The following is a 24,557-nucleotide window of genomic DNA, read 5'->3' as shown; positions in this document are numbered from 1 at the left end:
TGGGAGCCCCAGATCTGAATGCAGCTCTCCGGGTGGTGTCTCATGAGAGCAGAGCAGAGGGAGAGAATCACCTCCCTCTTCCTGGAGAGGAGAGACTGAGCCAGGGGTTGTGAGCAGGAGGAACCTTGTGCCATGCCTCTGAGGCATCATATATCCATCAGTGCAGCTGAGATGCTTGGTTTATGTTCAGAGTGCATGTGACATGCTGGAAATGTCTGTGCCAGCAGCCTGGCAGTTGTGTTCTTGTGCAGCCCAGGGTAACACTGTGTGTGCTTCCAGCCTCCTCCTGCCATGACCTGCTCTGTGTTCTTTGTTGCTTTAGATCTTGGACCGAGTAGCAGATGGGATGGCCTTTGGAGCTCTGCTGCCCTGTGAGGAGTGCAAGGGGCAGTTTGTGTTCAAGAGTGACGCTTATTACTGTTCAGGGGATATCACTGCCTGGACCAAGTGCGTGGCTAAAACACAGACTCCCAACAGGAAAGACTGGGTAATCCCAAAGGTGAGTGTTTACTGCATATTTGATGTTCTGAAGCACATTTCTGAGCTGATCAAATAAGCAGCAGTCAGTGCAGGATGCCAGAGAGCAGAGTGTGCTGCAGCACTGAGCAGCTGTGATGGCGGGCAAGTCCTGTCACAGCCACATCCCTCCAGGAGCAGGCAGCTAATGCATAAATAAATCATATTTTTTCCAGTAACATTAAATTGAAAGCGGTGATTTGATTTGAAGCTCATCATTTACCCTCTTCCAGCTTTGTTTTTTCAGTCAGTAAAGTGGGGTTTTTGTCCACCTTAGCATGAATCAAAATAATTTCCAAGATGTGCAATAAATTCCAACATCTGGCTAGCATTCAATTTATCCTTTAAATCTTGTAATAATATTTGTTGGTTTTAAATTGTTTATGCTTCCATCCCACAGGAGTTCTGGGAAATTCCTTACCTGAAGAAATTTAAATGTAAGAAGCAGGACAGGGTGTTCCCTCCAGATGCTGCAACTGTGAACTCGGCACCTCCTCCCTCTGCATCTGCCCCTTTGTCAGAGACTGTGTCTGCACCCAGAGGTAAGTGTCTGGCTGGGCATGCATTGGGGGAGTTCAGGATGATGTTCAGGCTGGCATTCCCACCCAGACAAACCTGCCACCATGAACAGTCCCCACTGGTCTCCTGCTCTTGAGCAGGCAGAGCTCACCTGATTTTAAAAAGTGCTTCATGTGCTTTATCTTCCCAGCACACGTAGGCCCTGAGTTTTCTGGGGTCATGAGCTTAAGGTTCTGTTGTTAACCCACAGATCATTTTTAGTGTTTCTTGATTGTGAGGAAATGATGTGTATGTAGTGAATCAGAAATGTAAAGGCTGATGTTGCAAATTATGTCTCAGGGGAGGCCTGCTTCAAAATGCTGCCTCACTTGGTTTCTTGAGGACCATCCAGGGATGTCCATAAGGCCAGATATTCCATGTGAATTTAGGTTTTGAGGGCAAGAGGGGTTTTCGGGGGTTTGTTTTGTTTCTAAATCACCTACTGAGATCTGGCCTTACTGATCACTGACTCTCCTTATGCAAAATACATGTGTTGTCTCCACCTAGCAAAAGTTTGGGCTTAAGAAACTCCCTGTAGGTTGCTGGAATGAGATGCATGCTTTGGTGGTAAAGCCTGTCTGTTAAGAACTATGTTGACTTTTTATTTATTCAGCCTTTCTAGTTCTGGCCATAATTTTGGGTGCAGGGCATTATTGTTACTTGGTTAAAAAGGTGGGAGTAATTCTGCAGTTAACTTCAGCCAGATCATGTTATTTTAGCAATGAAGACAAAGTAAGCCAGGTCTTATTTCTGATTAGCAAATTGATTCCAGCCCCAGTGTCCCCTGAAAGTAAACTCAAACTGTTGACCAGATTTAAAGCCAGGTTGCTTTGTTTGCTAGCAACCAAACTAATCTGTGTTGAAGGGAGAAGAGGAAGCACAACCCTCAGCTGGTCAATTAGAGTTGATAGCATTTATATTATAGCAGTGCAAATATGCCCTTAGGCACTTGCCATATCCTGGACCAGCCTGAATTGCAATATCATGGAGCCTCGGATGGTTACCAGTTTGCTCCTGACTTCTTATGGGGTTTGCATGGTAGAGCCTTGTACTGTCTATAAGGTCAAGACTGGAAGAGTGTTGCTTGAGAGATAATTCTCTCTGCAGCCCCTCAAAAAAAGATTGCCTTTTGAAAAGGCAGGAGCTTTCATGTGACAGTGAATTTCTCCCATGCTATCCAGGCATAAAAAGAAAAGGGAAGCAGAGCACAGTCTCTAGTAGCAGTGCTGAAAGAAGACTGATTCGTTTTAGTTAACAAAACAAACCAAGCAAAGGGGAAATAATGCCTACATACCATTTCCCTGCCTTCCATCCCTTCTGTTGGTTGGCAGCTGCTGAGCTTTGTTGCCTTTCCTCTGGGAAGGGGAACTCCCTCCTGCTTGCTTAGCACAGGTCAGGCCTGCTTGGCCCCTCATCTCCCTGACAGCTGAGCTGATTGTACAGCGAGGTGGGGGTGCTGTCACTTTGTGCTTGCTGTTTGTCCAGGGACTCTGTGCCTGTGGCTGATGTGTCATTTCCAAACCTTTAGACAAACCACTGACCAACATGAAGATCTTGGTTGTTGGGAAGCTGTCAAAGAACAAGGAGGAAGTGAAAAGCATCGTGGAGGACCTGGGAGGAAAGATGACCACAACAGCTAACAAGGCAACCCTGTGCATCAGCACCCAGAGTGAGCAGCCATGCTGTGGTTACTGGTGGCAGTGGTAACAGCTGAGCAGATTCCAGAGGACACTCGTCCTCAGAGCTGTCTGGGGATCAGTGTTTGCATTAGGGGGAATGTTTTGTGTGTACACATGGCCTGAGTGTGCTTGGAAAAGTAGACAGATGGTGTGCTGCTTGAGTTTTGCTTACCCAGCAAGTTAACCTGGCAGGCTTTACCTTAAGGCTCTTGTGGGTCAGTGGCAGCTGGGGTTTGTGTGCAGACCATGGTGGTGTGCAAAGCACATTTGTTGGGATGAGGGGTGCTGAGAGCTGTCTCCATGCTTGCCTTGGAGAATCCCCAGAGCTGACTATGGATGCTTGAGGGCACTTGCTTGCTCTGCTGACAGCTTAGAGTCTGTTCTTGCTCTGTGTTGGAGCTGTTCAAACTGGCTGATGAGGTGGGAGATCTGCTCCCATCCATCAGAAAGTTCAGCCGAGATTTGGGAAAGGGAGATTTGGACCAGCCAGGTAGAAAAGGAATGTTCCTCATCTAGCCCAAGCTGTATCTTTGAACGAAGGAGGAACTTGGCTCTCCAAAGAACACCATGAAATCAAAATACAGTGTTACTGTGTTTTCACAAAGTGTTACAGAGCCCTGAATCATGGCCAGAGGGAGAGGCTGAGGTCTAAAACCTCACGGATGTATTTTTTTCTCCCCTTCCTGTCCTGTGTCTGCAGAGGATGTGGAGAAAATGAGCAAGAAGATGGAAGAAGTGAAGGAGGCCAAAGTCCGTGTGGTCTCAGAGGCATTTCTTCAGGATGTGAAGTCTTCCAGCAAGGACTTCCAGGAGCTTGTGTCTCTCCATGCCCTTTCACCTTGGGGTGCAGAGGTGAAAATGGAGCACGAGGAAATGGCTGTAGATGGGAAGAGCAGCAAGCCCCCAAGTACAAAGAGTGCTGGGAAGGTCAAAGAAGAACAAGGTGAGGAGCAAAGCTGTTGTTTCTCCACAGCCTGTTCAGTACTGTGCATGCACAAAGCAAACCTGGGTATGGTCTGTTCTTACCCTTTCCTTGAATTTTCTGCCTTTTTTTCTCATTATGAGTTTATATAATGGACCTTAGGGTAAAACTAGCTTTAAGTAAACATGAAACTGTCTGAGCTGGCTCTTGTTTCCCCTACTTCAGTCTGCCCAGGCTCCCTGCCATCAGTCCAGTCTCTTCCTCATAAAATATCAGCTTCACTGTCAGTTTGGGTTAGTGTTGCAGCTCCAAGGAGGTCCTGGGATATCAGAATGACAGACACTACTCAGGGAATGTTGGCAAGTGAGAAAATACTGAAGTCCAGAGCACTGAGTCTCTGTGCTACTTGATTTAGAACATAATATTTTTGTATTAGTGTGAAAATATTGATGGCATTGCTCACCAATGCCATAGAGAGCTTGCATTATTAACCCTGGATGGTGAACAAAACCATCACATTTGCTCACTTCTCTTCAGAACCTGTTCTCTGTGTCCTCCAAGTGGAGGTTTCTGTCATACAGTTGGGTGTGTTATTGCCAGACTGTCTCACCACAGTAGCATCCCCTGGAAATCCTAACACTCCCCATGCCTTGTGAGGTTTTTAAATCCCATTTTCACATCTGTGGTTGTGCTTATCTGCAGTGCAGGTGAAAAAATGACATTGTCCACCCTTGGGGCCAGGAGAAAAGAAGTAGATAGATAGATAGAATCTGGGGAAATGTAATTTCTCATTTAGTTGGTGGGTTGGGGGTTGTGATTTGGCTGCTAGAGCTAGGTTAAAAAAAAGCCACTGAAGCCAGTGTGCTCATATACCAGGAACCTGCTTCACCTTAGGGTGATAATTATGCAAATTAAGAATTTTAATGTTGATTCAAGTCAGACTGTGTTGCTCACCTAAAAAAAAAATTAACTGTCTTTCACTGCAGGACCTAGCAAGTCTGAAAAGAAAATGAAGTTAACAGTGAAGGGTGGAGCAGCAGTAGACCCTGATTCTGGTGAGTGATAACAGTGCCTCTGCCTGCACCACCCACAGTCTTCAGAATGTGTGATGGTTTGCAAAAGTGTTTTTCTGTGAAAGGATGAGGGTTCCATAAAGGAGCATGAATTTTTAAACCTTTAACATGGCAAAGGAAGCATATTGATTGCCATCCAAGGCTGAATATTCCAGGATTTTCTAGTGCAGCTCTCTTCAGAAGGGCCAGTTAAACTAAGGCGTGTACCTTGTTCAGCTTTAGGATATCCTGTCAGTGGAGTGAGTAAAGGCCCAGCCAGCAAAGGACACAGGTTTGGCATAAGCACCTACTCTCCAAACTTGTGGTGCATGGATGTTCTGACAGTTTGTACTGCATCCAAGGCCAGCCTTTGGTTTTCAGTCCATTTACTAATGTGACACCTGCAGAGCTGCATTGCTCCTGAGGATTCCTTCAGCTGCTCACATGGTTTTAGATCATCCTCTATCAAAGGTTGCAGGTTTTTTTCCTCTAGTTAGGATTGATATTCACTCTAGTTTATCTAAAGGTGTATGCTCACAATTCATTAAAAGGAAAACATCCTCCAGGTAGTTTTGAATGAGCTTGTGGTCACTGTTTTTGCAGTATTTTTGTTGAATCACACTGCTTCAGGAAACTATTTGGTTGAGTGCAAATGCAGGAAGGAGAGCTAAAACAGTAACCTCCTCCTCTGTGTTCTAATTTTTTCTTCTCTGCAGGTTTGGAGGATTCTGCTCATGTCTTTGAAAAAGGTGGGAAAATTTTCAGTGCAACCCTGGGACTGGTAGATATTGTAAAAGGAACAAATTCCTATTATAAGCTGCAGCTGCTAGAGGATGACAGAGAGAACAGGTGAGTTTAGTTTTACCTTTAAATACTTCCATTCACTTTTTTCTAATAAATATTGGATTTCTGACACTCCAAAAGCGAAGTGTGAGTAAAATGTCTTTGAGGAGATAACAGATTGGTATAGTTACTTGAGGAAAATAAAACACTACAATACAAATTGAAAACAAAACAAAACAAACAAACAAACAAAAAAAAACAAACCCAAAACTAAAATAACTCCATCACACCTACCAAACAAGCCACCCATGGAAAAATCTCTGCTCTGCATGGAGGCATTCCTTGTGGGTGTTGTCAAAACCTAAGGTGGTTTTTTTTTTTTCCCCATATTCTCTACTTAATTTTGTCTTCTAATAGCAGAGTTGTCACCTTGGGAAACAAAACCACATTCTGGCTGTTCTACCACAGTGTTGGCCTGAGTTGTGTGCCCTGAAGTATAACAAAATGCATGAAAATAGTCAGGAGAGTTGTCCAGTGGTTGCATTGCTGATTAGATAAAGAGATTGAGAAGGTTCTTTAAAATAAAACTTCCCCTGCCAAACACATAAGTGACAGAAATCCAGGGTAGCAATGACTGTGGTTCAGCTCCAAATTTACCATATTTTTAATAAGCTTTTGTTCCTGTCTCATTTTTGTGAGGTTGTATCAAGTCTGGGATTCAGTACATGGAGGGATTTCAGTGCCTGCATTTCATACCTGACATACTGGAAAGGTTGATTGATTGTATCCCCATAAATACTACAGAAGCTCATCCAAGGTGCTGTCAGCAGTACAAACAAGTATTTGATTTACTTCTGGTTTCTCTATAATACTGAACTCTGGGGCCTGAGGCTTAAAGATGCTTTGTCTTTGTTTTTCAAATACATGACCCAATAGTCTGAAGATTTGTATTTGCAAAACATGAACACTGAAGAGATGTTAGCCTCTCTTTTCCTGCTGTGCACCCATTTAATCCTCAGGGCTGTGGTTCTGGTGTGTAAACACTGGAATTTTTTCATACCTGTTCTTGGACATAGGGTGATTCCCCTGTTGATTTCCCACCATGAAAAAATTGTAGAAATTCTTTTCACACTCTGATGGAGAGTGTGTTCCATAAAATTAATGATATGGAAATAGCACTGGAGTAGCTGATGCCTGCTTTTTTCTCCCATTCCATTTCTCCAGATACTGGGTGTTCCGATCCTGGGGTCGTGTGGGCACTGTAATCGGCAGTAACAAGCTGGAGAAAATGCCATCAAAAGAAGATGCCATTGAACACTTCCTGAATTTGTATGAAGAGAAAACTGGCAATTCTTGGCATTCTAAGAACTTCACTAAATATCCCAAAAAATTCTACCCACTGGAAATAGATTACGGACAGGTAACCCTGAAACTCCACCTGTCCCAGGTGGAGCACTGCTGAGATTCCCTATGTCACTGTTCTGTTCTGTGCTTGCTCTTGCATCACTTGCACTTAACAAACCAGGGTAATTTAAAATTCAGCTGTTGCATCTTCTCTCTGTTACAGCGGAAAGCTGTAGATCAAGGAGTGCCATCCATTAAAATAGACCTGTTGGGAAACTAAAGAGTTTTCTGTTATCAAATCAGATGTCCCTTCAATGCTTTGTTCCTGTTTACTCTGTAACTTTAAGGATATTAATTTGCACTTAATCCAGCAGTCAGTTCACATACATGCTGTCTGAAAACTCGATTTTTTAAAATTTAAAATAGATGCTTCTCATCTGTCTGCTGCCTCCAACCTCCCAAATGCTGTAGCAACTCCAATGCAATATTCGATTTAGCACACATACTGAGCAGGCTGAGAAAGAAATTATTCACTGCCAGTAAGATTTGGATTTTTAGACAGCTAAGATAAATAAGAATTATCTTCCTTCTTTCCAGTGGGGGTTTGTGTGTTTATATAAGGGCATACCTGTTAACCTGAACTATTTTCAGACTAAATAGTTGAATGCTAAAATGTTGCCAGAGCACATATTTTCAAGACATTGTGTTTTTTTGTGGCCAAATTAATGGATGCCATCTTTCAGTGCAAAGCACTCAAAGCTTGGCTTTAATTCTGGAAATTTGAATATTGCAGTGGCAAAGTGTCTGTCTCAGTGTAATGTACACTGTTACTCAAAGCACCTGGCTGATGATTTATTCGTGTAATGCTCTCTCCATGAATGCATCGAGATGGTATTACGGAAAATTGATGATTCCTGTACATATCTATGGCAGTTTTTATTACAAAAACTTGGTGGAACTAGTTATTACATCTGTTTTGTAATAAAAGCAGCAAACAGTCATTTTTTTATGTGAAAGTCTCTATGCAGCAGAAAGCTTGCAGAAGAAGTAATTAATAGTTGCTTGAAGTGAAGCAGCAATGCAAAGAGAGTTCCTATTCCCTTAATTCTACTTTCTGCTTATTTTTTACAGTGCCATCTCTTGAAATAGTATCTGCCAAATTACTGAATAGGTGTTTTTTTAAGACCATTTTGTTCCAAAATGTCAGAGCAATGTCCCACGCTCCCCATGAACTTCAGGCTAGTCATAGTATGCACATGCTAAATTGGTTTTGAGTTTGTTGCCATGGCAGCCAGCCTGTTACTTTTTAATCCTTTGTGATTTTGCTAATTCTGATACTATTTTTACCTTCCAGGATGAAGAAGCTGTCAGGAAACTGACAGTAGGTGCTGGGACAAAATCAAAACTTGCTAAGCCAATCCAGGATCTTATTAAGATGATCTTTGATGTGGAGAGCATGAAGAAAGCAATGGTGGAATTTGAGGTGACTACACACATTCGTGTTTCCCCCTTCTATCCTACCATCATAGTTACACAAACAGAAGCAAGGTCTTTGCAATCCTGAGTGCTTCATACTTCCCAAAAGCCAAGTGTGAGTTTTAGATCTGTCTTAAAATAAAAGCAAGAGTCTAACTGGAATTTGCCAAACCCTGGAAGTTGTAACTTAGTTGTAATACATGCAGTTCTTAAAATACAGGTGCGTTCTTTGTCTATCAGTGTTCTCGATTTAACAAGTCTATGAGAGAACCGTCTGCCAGTCCTGGGAGCAGTGATCATTCTGTGTTTGTTTGTGTTTTTTTTCCAGTTATACCTGCATAGTGACTGGTGTTTGCTGAATGCTCTTAAAGTATTAACACAGATGTGCCGGTCATGTGCCACTGGTGACACTTCTTTTTTTCTAAGCAGGGAACTGCATTTGGGGGCTGGAGTGCCATGGATTTTGGGTAGCAAATGAGATGCACCTCAGATTAGAGAAATGCTACCAGTTGGTACATGCACTAATGGAAATGTCTTGTCAAAATCCATATCCTCTTCTGCACAGGGTGGACTTGATTGTTTTGGTTGTATTTCTCATTTGTTCTAATAAAACTCTTGTTTTCATCCATTTTTCTTTCCTCCATACTTCTTGATCCATCCTTCTGACAAGCTTTCAGAGAATAGTTTGGTAGCATGATAAGTGTCTCCTTGCACTGTTTTACTGGTGTGCAGATACCCTGCTGTTTGTTTTAATGCAGCCATTTGAACTAATTCTAAATAACAAATGTCAGTTTTCTTTAGCCAGCTTAGTTATCCTGCCTAAGACTTGACATTTAAGCAGCTACTCTTTGCCCTCTGTATCATTATTTGGAGTGCCTACCTTTCAGAACAGGCTTTGTACCATTTTTTGCAGCTTACCATTTTCTGCAGCTTTCACATGACTTGCCCAACATTTTGTAGTACCTTTGGTTAATTACGTTCTCCTGTATCTCCAGTAGTACTTTACATCAAAGTCTTGTAAAATGAGTAATTTTTTGTAAGTGTAAATAGCTAAGGACTCTGAACTGATCAACATCTCATGTAATTTGGTTTTGTGGCACTCTCCCTCCAAGTATGTTAATTTACACCATCTGCACATCTATATAGCAGAACTGAGACTCCAGATGGGCCAGTCTTCCTGTTAGAGTTATCTTCCTGTACTGATGCTGCTGAACAACTGCTTTCTGTTAGAGGAAGTATTATTTTTCCCGGTTAGTGGTTTTCTGTGTGCCCTCCAGAAACAACTGCTTAGTTCCTTTAGTTGGCATGATCTTGAGTATTTTGTTCTATCCAGACACTTCTTGCTTTGCCAACAGTGTAGCAAATTCTTGGTCGTTCCATTGCATGACAATAGATTTATCTGATGCATTTATCCTCCTGCTTCTAACTTAAATTTCAATAATTTCACCTCACCAAGCCTATAGGAGGTTATTACTATTGTCTTTGTCATTGCTTTACGTGAAGTGGCTTTTTGGAGGACTGAGTTGACTCTCGTGCTGTGTCCTCCCTTGCCTCTTGTGAAAAATCCTGGTGCACGCACCTGTGATGTGCAGCTAATTCTTCCCACTGCACTCAGTGCACCTGGTGATAATTTCAGGGCTGTTGTTTTAGGCCCAGCCCCTTGGCTGCTGTGCTTTTTTGGCACATCTAATGATCAAGTCTTGGATGCAGTTTAGCTTTAAACCAGAGCTTAGCTCTGCAGGATTCTGTCTACTTTCCATGGGTCATAGGAGACACAAATTTCAGCCCTTTGGCTGTTTGTTGGCTCTATTTGAATTGTTTCTAAACACATAATTGGGGTAATCTTTTATTTTATAGGTGTTAGTGTTTGTATGTTAATGATTATTTGTGTTACTTTACATGTTTATATAACTTAGTATAGGTGTCTGCAGCTAATCTGCACATCCAAGTTAAGTGGCCTATTTTACTTTTACGTGGCCTGCATGATTTTTCAGCTAATAATGACATAACATGGGTTGGTAGGTGGTACTCATCAAGAGAGTATTTGACCCAAAAGTTTGGGAGCTACAAATCTATTGCAGATTTGTTTTCATTAGATTATTAATATTATCTCTGTGCCTCTCATGTCCCCAGGTCATGATCAGTTTTGAAGCCCATCTTCTCTCTTGCAGCCCATCTTGGCTTTTCCTGGTATCTAGCTTTATCTACACTTAGCTGTCACTAAAGTTGAAAGCTCTAAGCCCAATACAGGGCATGCAATCCCCATGCAAAATCACTTCAGGGCTTTCACCCCAGTCTGTATGGCTTGGAAGAGCCTTGTGAGTTCATCTTGCAGAGAAGATACATACAGCTGGGTTTCCTAGCTGTGGATAAATAATGAGGGACTTAGCCAAAAAGTATGTGATAGTCATGGTTTCATAGGATCTTCTGTCCATGAGGTAAACCTTAAATCCATTGACTTCAGTAAAAACTAATTTACCCTGCAGAGTGTATGGTGAGTACTGTCAAGAGTCTAGAGGGGGTATGTGTGATCTTTCTAAAAGACTCCAGTGGGCTTGATTTTTGTTGAACGTTTTTGCATTCAAGTGGTCCTTTAACAATGTAGTATTTTCCAATACTCTCCTAAGATCCATCAATACACAAAGAAAACCAGCATTAAATTAAATCAATGGGTAAATGCAGGCAACCAAGACATTGCTTTTAACTTAGTTGAGAGGTTTTGGCTCATTTTTCATGAATATAAAGTACCTTACAGTATCTTTGCATTTGACCCTTGATAATTGTAGGGTAAAGTTGGAAGAGTGTGTCTGGATTGTACCTAGACACAGATGATCTTATGAACAGTAATTAGTTCAGTTTCCTTCCTTCAGTTTACTTCTTTGCCAGCCTTAATTATACAGTTACTTAACTGATTAAGGAATGCATCTGATACCAGGTTGATATTAAACTTCTTGCCAGATACTTAATATCCTATTTTTTGTGTTGCCCTAGCATGTGTGCTTAGTTTCCTATTGCAGTATTCCTTTGGTTATAGTATGTCCTCTCAATGGTGTGTCCTTCTGACATAATTCCTCAATCCACAGAGTCTAAACTGTTTACATTCTTTGTTGTCAGTCCTATTAGCATGGAGAAATTAGTTCTCTAGAAACCAGAGAGGGAATGCTGCAGTGGTTTAAAAGTAGTGAAAATTTGGTTTAACACTTATATCTTTATCAGATTGACTTGCAGAAGATGCCATTGGGAAAACTGAGCAAGCGACAGATCCAGAGTGCATATTCCATCCTGAATGAGGTTCAGCAGGTGAGCATAAAAGAGATGTTAGAGCAAAAAGGGAATTCAGAAGTTGTTCTGGGCTCAGTGGGGTGAATGCTGAGCTCTGCTTTCTCTCTCTGGGGAAGAGGATGTGACTTCCATGGGTAACCAGTTAGTTCTCTTCACTGTTGTATCAGTGTAGGCAGTACTTGTATCATTAGCATTTTTGCAGCCCAAACTTTAGGCCATGCAAACATAAATGGCAGCTGAGCAAATGAAGCTGGTGCCTTGATCTAGTAGTGAGTTGGTGTTTCCACCCCAGAGAAGTCAGTCAGAGGATGAGAATAAAGGTTAAATTGACACAGGAAAGGATCTGGTTTGATAACATTACTGTATTTACACATCATGATCTGAACCATTCCAGAAACATTATGTAGTATTGCCTTTGCAGATTGGAAATATGTTCCAGCATAACCCATGCTTTTTGTCACAGGCTCCGGGGCAAAGCATAGATACAGGAATTTCTTCAGTTGCTAGAATAGACCAGACCCTTGACAAGGATAGGCATTACTTAAATGTCCTGAAGACTTTATTTTTCCCCCCGGAAACATAATCCCCATTGAATTTTTCTCATACACAGTTCTATGTATTTCTGTGCAAATACTGTGACTTGCTATATGCAAGACAATTAAACAGACTTGTTATTTTTAGTCCTGTGAGAGTTTCAGCATAAAAACCATTTGCATTGCTGCTCCTATGTTAGTCCGTAAGTATCTTTTGTGTTTTTATTGCAATGGAGACTTAGTCTTACTCAGTAGTTTTCTTTGATGCTTGTTGTCTTCTCTAGGCAGTTTCTGACAATGGTTCAGAATCCCAGATTTTGGACCTCTCCAACCGCTTCTATACACTGATTCCTCATGACTTTGGGATGAAGAAGCCACCTCTTCTAAATAACTTGGAATACATTCAGGTATTGACTAGAAACTGCTCTTTGCTAACATTGGAAAATGTTTGCAGGCAACAGGTCATTATGTCAGACATCTAACATAGAGAATCTGTGAGATTTAACACTTACTTGACCTCATAAAAGCAGAGGTTAAAGTAAGCATTAAAACCTTACAAGCAAAAAGATGAAAGCATGAAGTTAAGCTTGTTTTTCTTCAGAATATCTTCTTTGTTTATGTGCATGTGTCTGTGTAAATACGTATATGCATAAGGTATTAGAAGATAGAGATGTTATGGATATATATGTATGTATATTTTAATATATTTGGGTGGGTGTATATATATTTAAAGACAGTGTTGTTATGTTATTAGATGGCACCATGTGGCCAGTGATTGTCAGACACTTTTTTTGATTTGGACTATCCCAGACTTATTCTGAACACGTCAATGGCCTAAGTAATATAATATTACCTGTTTCAATTCTTCAGGCTAAAGTGCAGATGTTGGACAATTTGCTTGATATTGAGGTTGCTTACAGCCTTCTCAGAGGTGGAAATGAAGATGGAGATAAAGACCCAATTGACATCAACTATGAAAAACTTAAAACAGATATTAAGGTAAAGGAAATAAAAGGCAATGAGTGGCTGTGAATACAAACTGATGTCCTGTTGTTTGGAGTAAAATTAATCACCCAAACTGTAACTGGACAGATATATGGAACTGAGGTGGGTTAAGGAACTGGAGCATGTGTTCAAAGAGATGCAGAAAAAGCTGACTTGGAGAAAAGAAAGGTTAAAGAATATTATATCAATATCTAGGAATACCTGATAGGAGAAAGAAGGAAAGAGGACAGAGGCAGACTTTCTTCAGTGGTTTCCAGTGAAAAGAGGCAATGGGCACAATTTGAAATACAGGAATTTGTGTTTCAACAAAAAAAAAAGCTTTTGTTGTTGATGTTGTTTGGTTTGGGTGTTTTAGTTTGTTTACTCTGACAGTGGTGAAATACTAGAAAAGGTTGCCCAGAGAGGCCATGGAGGCTCTCTTCTTGGAGGTGTTGAAAGCTGGACTGGACTCAGTCCTTGGTTGACTCATCTTTTTGTAGTGGAATTGAAAATCATCTCAGTTTCCAGCATTGTCTCATTTTGTGGCTGTATGTATATCTGTGCATCTTCTCTAGCTAGGATTGTGTTCCTGCTTAAATGGTTGAGGAGGTTTAAAGGGGGCAGTTGCAGGCATAGGATGGATATTGTCATGTTATAAGATGGCTGCTAGTTTGTGTGCTGAGGAAACTTCTCATTTGCCTCTTTGCAGGTTGTTGACAAAGATTCAGAAGAAGCCAAGATTATCAAACAATATGTGAAAAACACTCACGCGGCTACACACAACGCATATGACCTCAAAGTTGTGGATGTAAGCTGGGCAGTAATGGGATTTATCTTTGGGAAGATGGATTCTCCTTTGACTTGCGTGTTTGCAATTGCCTTATATTTTTGAGTAACTTACCCATTTTCCTCTGTTGAAGGGGTGATTTGCTAGAATGTTTTCTTTTAATTAGAATAGCAAAAGTCTAGGCAGAGATGAATCTAATGAGGTGGTTTTGCTTTGGTGTTTTTATTTTAATTTAATTTGCCTCAAAGGGAAGGTGGAGGAGTAATCACCTGAAATTGAGCCTTAGTTGATTGAATGATTTTTTCAGAAAAATAGAGCCATGAAAATGCAGAAGGTGGAGAAGTAATCAACAAGTACTGTGTGATTGCTGCTACCTCTTTTTTCCTAGCCTGACACAGCCAATTACAAACACTAAAACACATCCCAATCAATTTGCCTAGCAGACCAATGTACATTGCAGATCGGATGATTTTTTTTCTCCCCTCTGATGAGTTGCATGAAAGTAATGGTTTATTTGTGTGGTTATTCTTTTCCTCTTCTGAACTGAAGATCTTCAGGATTGAGCGTGAGGGGGAGAGCCAGCGTTACAAGCCCTTCAGGCAGCTCCACAACCGCCAGCTGCTGTGGCATGGCTCCCGCACCACCAACTTCGCTGGGATCCTCTCGCAGGGTCTGCGGATAGCTCCTCCTGAAGCTCCTGTGGTAGGTGAAATAGCTTCTCTGGCTGCCTACATCCATGTGCCCAGAGATGGCCACAAGCAGGGACAACCTAAAGAAGGGAATTTCTGTGTGGGGAGCCCCCTGTGTTATCTGCCACCATTTAGACAACATCATGTCCCCAAGTGGGTTGCGCATTGGTGTCCACAAGAGCTTGAATTGCAGTTTTGCTCTCCTGGGAGCCCAGCCAGGTGGATTCAGTGCTGCCTTTGTGTTATTTTATTGCCCAAATCTTATTTATTTATTTCCTTCTTGCAGACCGGCTACATGTTTGGAAAGGGCATCTATTTTGCAGACATGGTATCCAAGAGTGCAAACTACTGTCACACATCTCAAGCTGATCCCATAGGTTTAGTACTACTGGGAGAAGTCGCCCTTGGAAATATGTACGTAACTTATAAAGAGTATTTGCCAAATGTGCTTAATGCATCCTCTTAGAAGGTGATGCTAAAATTGCAAGCCTTTTTTTCAGTGTGAAGAAGCAGCATGTGTTTTTTCTTCAGAAACAAGGTCTGTTTTTTTCTTAAACTAAGAGCTATTGTTGCAGGTCTATCTGAATCTTGTAAAAAATGTTATCATTAAAATTAGTAGCCAAGACAAAAAGAGTTTGAGTTCCAGAAGACTAGAGTTTAGATTAACTTTACAGTAACTCATCATAATCTGAAGCCTGAAAATTTTTTGGGTTTTTTTTTTCACTAAGGTAGTTAAGACAAATGTAAAGTGTGATTGTGTGTTCTTTGTGCTGTCCAGGTATGAACTAAAGAATGCTTCCCACATCACAAAATTGCCCAAGGGAAAACACAGTGTCAAAGGTAAGCATTAGTAGTTGTCATTAGTAATCTGTAATTGATGTCAGATTTGGTTGTGGCACTCTGCTAAGTGAAGAGAGCTATACTCACTTCTTGCCTGTACATCCTTTAAGAAGTTGCATGATGTTGCCCTTTAGTTGCATCAGGATGTGTATGGGGTGCTTTGAGATGCAAGTTAATACACTCAGAGTATTAACAGCTGAAGGTGCTGAAATTCAGGAGGAAAATTCTATTTGATGTTACACTGGAGAAAATATAAAGTACATTCTCCAACTTCTTACTCACTTTCATTGTAACAATGATGTTTATTTTTGAAGAGAGATGACTAGATAAGAAGAGTAATTGTTTAGCTTTCAAAGTGGCTTAGAAGTTTGGGTAGAAGGGAAAAGCTAGGAATAAAAGTTGAGATGGAACAACGGCTCATTACACTTCTATCTGCAAAAAGTGTCATATATTGAAAAAGAAGATGAGAGAAAAGACTTAGCTGTCTAACTCAGGCAAAATAAATGGTAATTATGACTGTCTTCTGTCTCCAAGATGGGAGATTGAAGAAAAGTATTTTCAGTAATGAGTGGCTTATCTTAAACTATTCATTTTGAGAGGCTTAAAAAATAGGTTGCCTAAAAGAGAATAAAAATTGATTTTGCACCTTTTTCTATACGTACTACTCATGTTCTTATGGATATAAAATCAGATTTATATTGAAAATTTTAATGAGAATAAGAATTGGTTTGTTGTACTTGTCTGAAAATACTGTGATGTGTATGTTTCCATTAATGGAGTTAGGATATGAGAGCTACAAATCTGTTCTGGTTTAGGTTTGATCATACAGATTAGACAATTAACAGTTGAAAGTCTAAAATTCTCATTTTTAATGTAGCAGAGTACAACTGCCATAAGTATGGTGATGCTGAATTGAATAAACAAACTGTATTTTTCATGTTCTGTTGAAGATACTTTTACACTTCATTTGAAAGTATATGTGAAGTAGTATTTGGCTGGCTGGATCATTTTCTGGATCATTTTCTTTTTGTGCAAAGTCTGTGTTTGCCTCCTAGATTTGTAACTAATATTGTTTTCCCTTTCTAGGCTTGGGCAAAACTGCGCCTGATCCCACAGCCACGACCACCCTCGGTGGTGTGGAGGTTCCCTTAGGGAATGGGATCTCCACAGGAATCAATGATACCTGTCTTCTGTATAATGAGTATCCTTTGCTGTTATGTTGGCTGCACATGGTGTTTGAGTGTTGCTGCATTTGCAGGACCTCACTAAGGCCAATTAGGAGTTTCGCCTCACTGTGTTTTTTGTTTAGATGTGCTCTGGGTAGTATTTGCAGACAAACTCTTCTGCAAGGGGGATGATTTTAGTTGCTGCTTAAATTGTCATTCTGCAAAAAAAGGAAGCGATGCACATACCAATAGGTGTTCCCCAACAGGAACAAAAATTACTGGAGTGGTCAGGCAAAACTGCCCTGATATGTCTTGCCCAGAGATGTGCCAGGACAAGGGGAGGGGAATGCAGCCTGTGGTTTCTCATCACTCCAGTCTAGTTTCTCCCTCACGGTGCTGTGGTAGGCCAGCTTAGCCAGGAGGAGGTGGGGGAGCCAACTCTGTGCTCTTGCACTCTCTCAGCACATCTTTTATGTTCCCCAGACCTTCAAGTGTTGAGGTATGCCCCAAATGCCCAGCAGAGATGCAGCCATTAAGTCTCTTTCTAGGCAGAAGTGTCTCCAAATCAATTAGTGCTTTAAATCCATAGGAGGTCATAAAAATGCAAGTAAGTGATGTCTAAGGTCCAGCTCGCTCTCTTCACTGCCAGTGAAACAGGTAACCCAGTAATGCAATCTTTCTAGAAACCTGCCTTTGGCCTTTCTGAGCTGTTTTCCTCCTACAAGGAATCTGGGCAACACAACTCATGGCAATACTGATTTTATCTTGAGTTTTCCTAAATACACCATTGTCAGATGATGAGCTATAATACAGTTGATATTGGCTAGTTGAGGTAACATGATGTGTATTTATTTTGTTTTACATTTTGGGATTAGAGGTAAGTTTGAGGCCTAAAGCATTGTGAAACAAATAGATGAGCTGGGACTGTCTCTGGAAAAATAATAATGTGCAGACACTGACAATCATTGTAGAGTTCTCTGTGGTTACAGTTTGGGTTTTTTAGTAGGAAATTAAGCATTAATGACTCCGTGCTGGAAGGTAGCAATAGAATTGCAATTACAATTGTAAATGCTGGGTCTGAATCTGTAGCTCTCATTTAAGCTGTATGACTCTTCTGCCTCAATATCAAGAGAGATATGAGTTACTCTGACAAAAAAAAATTTTCAGGAGCTATAGAATTCCCTTCTGTAGCTAAGTCATTTCACTTGCCTGTCACTCAGGATTCCTGCTGCACTATTCTCCACAGAACTTAATTGCTTGTTCCTAACTATTGTATAAAACATTTTCAGATTCATAGAAAAGTCAGATTTAAAGTTTTATTTGAGCTCTTAGAATTGGTTAATCACCCAGGCATCTGTATGATAACTTAAATTCAAAGTTCACTGTGTTTTGAAGTTTTTCTGTGTCATTAATATCAACTGCTGTAATTATTCCTTAACATTCTTCCCAGATATATTGTGTACGATGTTGCTCAGGTAAATCTGAAGTACCTGTTGAAACTGAAATTCAACTATAAGACATCACTCTGGTGAACAGTATTTAGAAGCCCTGTTAGAGTTATACTGTAGTTACACTATAGCGTTGACTTCTGACATGCTTATGCATTGACTTCTCTTACCAAGATATCAAGAGCTAAACTGCAGAAGAAATTACTAAATCCTATTTAGTACAACACTTAGTGAAAGTTTTATATAAAAAGTGTGGCAACACATGGGCCTGAATTCTGATGAGAAGAAGTACCTGGTTTTGTTTTATACCACTTCTGATTCTGGTGCTTTAAGTGTTTATTTTAATTGACCAAACTGACAAGAAAGAAAAATTGAAATTATTCTGGTGTTCTTAGCCAAACAGAGCTGGGCAAGAGCAGGAGAAGGAACTTGAGCATGTTTGTGGTACTTGCTCTGTTAAGGTTCCCCCTTGTTTAAGATACTCCTTCTCAGTTTTCACTTGACTAAATGATAAATGTGCATTTATTTTGAGGTAAAAAAATAAAAACTAATTTCATACTAACAGTTTTATGTTTCAAAACTTCCGAATTGTTTTGGAGTATAATTTAAATGTATTTGGTAGAATGTTCTTAAACATGGTATCTCTCTCGAGGATCAAATGCCAAATATTGAAATCTGTAGTCATGTTTCAGGAAGTTACGGTGAAATTAAAATTTGGACTTTCCACTGAGACTTCATCTGTCAGCAGTTGGTGTGGTAAACATGGAAAATGAGCTTGTGGCTGTTTGAATTTAGCATTAGCCCAAATAAACCTCCTTTAAATACCTACCTTCAACATGATGTAAGTTGGTTGTTATAGACTCATGTCCTAACAAAGGTGTAAGTTGAGTCTGGGCTCAAGCTTCGTTCATCAAGATCTGGAGGTCTGTTGCTATGCTGTTGGTGGTCTTGAAATGCCTGTCTCAAAAGAGCAATACAAACTGATTATTTCAATGTTTCATGATATTTGTTACTTCTCACTTTTAGTCATTTCGTAATATGGGAGCACTTTAACCATAGAGCAACATCAAATCGTTCTCTTCAAAAACTCCTGATTTCTCTGAAGCATTAGGGAAAGTGATGGCTAATTCCCAAGAAGGGGACAATTCAAGCTCATTGTGACAGTTGTGGTTTCAGTCTTTAGTAACCTGTGTTGGAACAGCAGATCTGTTTCCTAAAATGTTGTTGTGTCCCAGGGCCTTTTGTAAAAGGAATTAAAGCCAGAGTGGTTGCTAATAAGGCAGGTCTTCCCAGGACTTCTGAATGAGAGGAGTCAGATGTAGAGTGATAAATGAAAAATGAAGCTGTTTTCAGGGAGAGAAGGAAATGCAGAAGGACTGGCTAAGTTGTATGGCTTGTAGACAGCTGAACATAAAAAATTGATTGAGGTTGGGGATAATGGATTCTGAGAGGAAGTGAGGAGAGTAGTCTGTCTTCTGCTTCTTAAGTAGCTTAACCAGTGGCTAATCACTGTTTTGCTTCCAAAAATCCCTTTTGGTAAGTCACTTAAGTATGATGTTGTCAGTCTCTGAAAGAGAACATGAGAACTTGTTTAGTTAGAAGATAGATGATTTTTCACCCTCTAAATAAGCAGTTTACAGTTCAGTTTGGGACCAGGAGTTGAAGGCAGCTGCTCTCTCTGTCACCCATACTAGAGATAGCTGAAAGTTCCCTGTTGTTCCAACCCAAGCAGCACAAGGAGTACTTCGTGCTGTGTATATAGTGCTCAGTTGTAATTGCAGCACAAGCAAGTGCATCACAAACTGTCCCTAACCTCACAAATACAGCAGGAAGAGTACAGGACTTTCTAAAGAGGTAGCAGGTACCCTTTGGGGACTGTAGGAGAGCCCTGTCACTGTCCTGCAGTGAAATCTGATGTCAGCCCAAGTGCTGCTTGTGCTGCCAGCTGTCCGAGCAGAGCGGATCCACTCTCCTGGAGGTGGATGAGAGGCCTCTCCCCGGGGCCAGGCTGGGAGGAGCAGCATGTGCCACTCACTGAAAGCATTGCTTTGGCAGTGCGAGCACAGAGCAGAGCTGCGTGAATAGGCAGCCCCATTTCTGTCAAAAGCACTTGAAAGGAACGACTTTTCAAGACATTAGGTCCCATGACATCCTGTGCTTTTTTCAGGGGAAACATGTTGAGGAATGGCTTCTCATCTAAATGTTAAACTACCAAAAGCAGTAATTTATAAATATTTAACTGTGTTGTCTTTATTTGGCATTGTGGCAGGCTCTGTTGTACAACGGCTCACAGACATTAAGATAGTCTATGCAGTTAATTGAAGGAAGCCAGCCTAGGCTTACTGATTAGCAGTCAGTGTAAATTCTTTGTGACTTGCCCGAGTTCATGCAGGGAAAAAATACCTGAGAAAAAAAAATTAAAGCACAAGTTGCCCATCCTGGTATTTTTGCCATAAAACAATGACATTCTGCCCCTGCCCTTCTTCAGTTTCTAATCAGCAGAAAGTGCAGGGGGAAACTTCCAAACAAATAATTTCTATATGAAAAAGACCTCTGGGCACGTGAAACTTGTCAATGCCATAAATAATTGTACTCCTGTTCTTAAATGAGGCCTGCAGTGTTTGTAATGACTGAGGTCTCTGCTTCAGCTTGTTTTCAGGGGGATGGTTACAGACCTCACTGTGAATTCTGGGGACATAATGATGTAATTGTCTGCTGAAGTGCTATTGCAGCCAATTTATAGCCCACTTAGTGTTTTGCCTGAATTGCTTTTATGTATGTGTTGAGGCCCCTGATTTATTCCATTATACTTATGCTCCTGTTATGCCCATAAAAATAGTTGCCACTGTTGTGGAGTACATGCATCTGAACAAGAGTTTGTGTGTGCTTTCACTTTAAAATTAATGCCAGGCTCTTCTCCAGAAATGGTCATTTTGGAGATGAAGTGGCACCTGTGAGAAGAAAATGCAGGTGCAGGTCCCAGCCAAGATGAGTTGCTGTGATGATTTTAATTTGTTCTGGTGTGAAGGTAGCATGTGGGTCTGTTGTGGGCATTTCAGATCACTTCCACAGAAGTGAGATACACAGGGACAGGCAAGATGAGAAGAATGACTTCCTAACAACTCAAAGGAGAAACTACTGCTTCAAAGGGAAAACTACTACACCCTCTCATTAGAGTCTAATTTCATAATGTAATTAATGCAGCAGGACTCAAAACTTCACAAGAAGATGCTTCAGTGACTAAAGAGCACTCTCTTCTGCCAGCTGTCCTTGCTTTTTTTCCTACTGCCAGGGCCTGCCTAGGGGAGATGAGAAAATGGCAGCATAGCTGTCCCCTGGATGCAGCACTACCTGCTCTGTACTGACAGGACTCTGAATGCATTGGTCAGTAGGTGCTGTAACCCATGTCTTACTATCATCTGTAGCAACTGAGGAGTAATGGGAGTGTGGCAGTGCTCTCTGCAGCATTTCAGCACACACCATTAGGAGCAGTTGCCTAATGTGACCCTGGCAAGAGCGAATGGCAGCAGTGCAGCCATTTAGAGACCTCCCTGCAGCTGTGCCACGCAGGTGAGTCAGCAGCACCTAAGGCAGATTGTTGGCAGAGAGCACAGATGTTTTCAGTCACCCTGCCTGTCAGAAGAGTTGTGTCATTTCCACGTCACCCAAGTGCAAACTGCATGTTTGCCAGAATGGTAAAAGGATGCACTGAAAATGTGTGTTGGTGTGCACACTGACCAATGGCCCTGGCTGGGGCTTTGTAAATGGGGTCGCATCTATGTGACTTGGAAACGGCAAACACAGGAGACACGAAAAACCAGAACACAGAGATACAGCATCCAATAAAGGCCAAGATGTAAAAGGTTATTTATCCAGGAATAAAAATACAGTGTTGATTGTTACCCTTTCAAAATAGTGAATGGTAATGGTTTCTGTTAAATATTTTCCAAGTGCAGCTGTTGGAATGAAATGAAGGAATAATCATCATTGTGCTGTTGGGAGCGGAAGTCTATCTTCACACCTGTTAATTTGTGAAATGATTGGCAGGAGATGTTTGGTGAGAGGGAAAAATCTCACCTTTTTCATCTGGTTTTGTTGCAGTCTACAAAGACTCCCTGAAAGACACTGAGCTTGATTCCTTTTTCATTTTCCCCTTGTAGAAATTCATACTCTTGAGGACTGTTGCAAAATGTGATTGTGTTGTAAAATACTTTTCACCCCTCCCAAGCAAAGCCCTTGCTCAGGGAAAGCTCCAGCATTGGGATGGCTCTGGGCAACGCTGGCAGCCACACCTGATGACAAGGTTCACAAAGCACAGCAGTAAAAACCTTGCTGATGATCAGTGTCTCTGTCAGCTGTGGAAGTCTCAGTGTCGCCAGTCTGAGCTGAGCATTACCATACAGCCCTTGGAACAAGGGGAGCACAGCTGAAGTACAGAGAAATATTGGTGTCATTAACATGTTGTTTAACTGAGCCTGGAAGGTTTGGTCCATGTCAGGCGTTCTGGGTGGTGGAACTGTTTTATTAAAAGGGGAAAATTGTGCAGAATTTAATGCTTGGGGGAGTTGGTGTTTGATGTAGCACAGATTACTATTTAGTCATGTTTTGTTACTAGTTTCTTTAGTGTTGTTCTTTTCAAGTGTCTACGGTAGCAGCTTTCTTTGGAGCTGTACAGTATGGAAAGCTCCAAGTGAGGTGTCTTAGACCCTTTGGGGGCTAAGGGGAGGGAAAGCTGTTTAAACAACCTTTCAAAATGATCTGAAAAAGGGGCTGGAAATGCAAGCTAGGCTTTGTAATTTTTTTCCTCTTTTTTTTTTTCTTTTTTTAGCTCTGCTACAATGTGCATAGAAAGCCCTGGGGGGAATTTCTAAAGCATTTCACTCAGTTTGTTTCTTCACTTAAAAACTGGCTTTTTCCCCCTTGAGCACAAGGGCAACATTGATTTTATTTATTTATGTGTTAAAATTGTTTAATAACATGACCTATATCCTGCCCCTGTCAACCTGCTAGAGTGCCTAGTCATCTGAGTTCATTAGCAAATTAAGAACACAAACTCTATTCCATGTCACAAGATAGACATTTTCTGTATTGTGTAGAATCTTTGGTTTCACCTAGGTGCTTTCAAAGACCTGCATACAATGAGGCATAGCATCCATTTTGTATTATACCACTGTGCTCTTGGCAATATGTTTAACATGTGACACAGATTTAGCCTTTACTAAGATATACTGTTTATTTATTTTGAGGCTCAATTTGCATTTTTACATTTATTTTTATACCTTAAAAAAAGGAATTTTGGTTGGTATAATAGTGTTATCAAAGCCAAACTATGTGGAGAGTGTGGTCCATGAGCAATTAAGGTGCTTGTGGTTCATGATGGTATTTCCATGCTTATATTTATTGATACTTTAGAATTCACTGTAGTGCAGAGATCTGAGAAAACTACACCAAAAAAACCCACTGCTGCTGCTTGAAGAAAGCTTTCAGGGGTGTGATGGTAGAGGGCAGGCCAAGACAAGGAGCTTGTTAGGCAACAGCCACCCACTTCTGTGGTTTGTTGGCTTTCCCTGGCACCGGGTGAGAACAAGTGAGACCTTGACCTTCAGGCCTTGGGCTCGGTGAGCATTTCAGCCGCCTCTTGGGCGAGGTGCCACAGGCTGTGACAGCAGGGCCAGGGCTGGCTGGGCCGGGATTGTTGTGATCCCGGACTCCTGGAGCCTCACCTCAGCAGTCACTTATGAAAAGCAACAAGGAAAACTGGCAGAGTTTAGCAAAAAGTTATTACTCAGTGAAGGAGGATGGGTATAATGTAATGGGATTGTTTAAAGACTCAAAGCTAGCACAGCTACTTCGGGGTGATCCTTTGTGACAGCCAACACCTCCACCCCTTTCCTCCCATCCTGAACTGCCAATCACACATTCCCCCCCATCCCGCATCGTAAGAATCGACAGGGAACTGCTGCAGCAAATTTAGAGAAGCATGGTGGTGATAAGAGGACTGGAGCACCTACCCTATGACAACAGGATGAGAAAGCTGGGGCTCTTCAGGCGTGGAGAAGTTTGTGTGAAGACCTCATGGCGACCTTCCAGTATCTGAAGGAAGCCAGACAGGGACTGTCAGGAGCTGCAGTAGCGACAGGACCATGAGTAATGGGTACCAACTGAAAGAGGGGAAAATTAGGTATTAGGAAAAAAGTCTTTCCAGTGAGGTACTGGAACAGGTTACCCAGAGCAGCTCTGGCTAGCCCAGCCCTGGAGGCGTTCAAAGCCAGTTCGGATGGGGCTCTGAGCAACCTGGTCTAGTGGGAGCCGGTGGCAGGGAGCTGGAACTCGACTGGAAGTAGTGTGAGGTCCGCTCCGAGTCCTTAGCGGGCCCCGGGCCGGCGGCGCTCCCTCCCGCGCTGCCGAGCCGCGGCTGCCGGGAGCGGCGCGCGGGCCCCGCCGCCCGGCCCCGCGCGGGCGCAGGCCCCGCCCCGCGCGCGCGCCCGCCGCGCGCCC

The 24,557-nt window shown here is 41.7% G+C and overlaps 1 protein-coding gene and 1 long non-coding RNA gene across 2 annotated transcripts in view; one reads left to right on the top strand and one right to left on the bottom strand.

Annotated features, from left to right (window-relative positions):
* PARP1 (poly(ADP-ribose) polymerase 1) overlaps positions 1-18,791 on the top strand; it is a 32,596-nt gene extending 13,805 nt beyond the window's left edge. Inside the window, exons 7-23 of the mRNA XM_021536992.2 lie at positions 323-499; positions 917-1,058; positions 2,603-2,743; positions 3,454-3,696; positions 4,662-4,730; positions 5,444-5,576; positions 6,735-6,930; positions 8,209-8,337; positions 11,547-11,630; positions 12,430-12,552; positions 13,016-13,144; positions 13,839-13,937; positions 14,466-14,618; positions 14,892-15,019; positions 15,384-15,445; positions 16,532-16,646; positions 18,062-18,791. Of these exons, the coding sequence (XP_021392667.2) occupies positions 323-499; positions 917-1,058; positions 2,603-2,743; positions 3,454-3,696; positions 4,662-4,730; positions 5,444-5,576; positions 6,735-6,930; positions 8,209-8,337; positions 11,547-11,630; positions 12,430-12,552; positions 13,016-13,144; positions 13,839-13,937; positions 14,466-14,618; positions 14,892-15,019; positions 15,384-15,445; positions 16,532-16,646; positions 18,062-18,143 (2,205 nt within the window). The 3' untranslated portion in view covers positions 18,144-18,791. The remainder of the gene's footprint in view (positions 1-322; positions 500-916; positions 1,059-2,602; positions 2,744-3,453; positions 3,697-4,661; positions 4,731-5,443; positions 5,577-6,734; positions 6,931-8,208; positions 8,338-11,546; positions 11,631-12,429; positions 12,553-13,015; positions 13,145-13,838; positions 13,938-14,465; positions 14,619-14,891; positions 15,020-15,383; positions 15,446-16,531; positions 16,647-18,061) is intronic.
* On the bottom strand, positions 17,914-24,480 carry LOC110473967 (uncharacterized). Its single transcript, XR_004147984.2, has 3 exons — positions 24,354-24,480; positions 24,071-24,220; positions 17,914-19,016 (listed from the first exon to the last, which is right to left on the bottom strand). It is a non-coding gene; the product is annotated as an uncharacterized LOC110473967 (long non-coding RNA).
* Positions 24,481-24,557: the final 77 nt, after the last annotated feature.

The sequence above is a fragment of the Lonchura striata genome, chromosome 3, assembly GCF_046129695.1.
Source record: "Lonchura striata isolate bLonStr1 chromosome 3, bLonStr1.mat, whole genome shotgun sequence".
NCBI lineage: Eukaryota > Metazoa > Chordata > Aves > Passeriformes > Estrildidae > Lonchura > Lonchura striata.
Note: the sequence above shows the minus strand (reverse complement) of the source record. Positions and strands in the feature narration are given on the sequence as shown.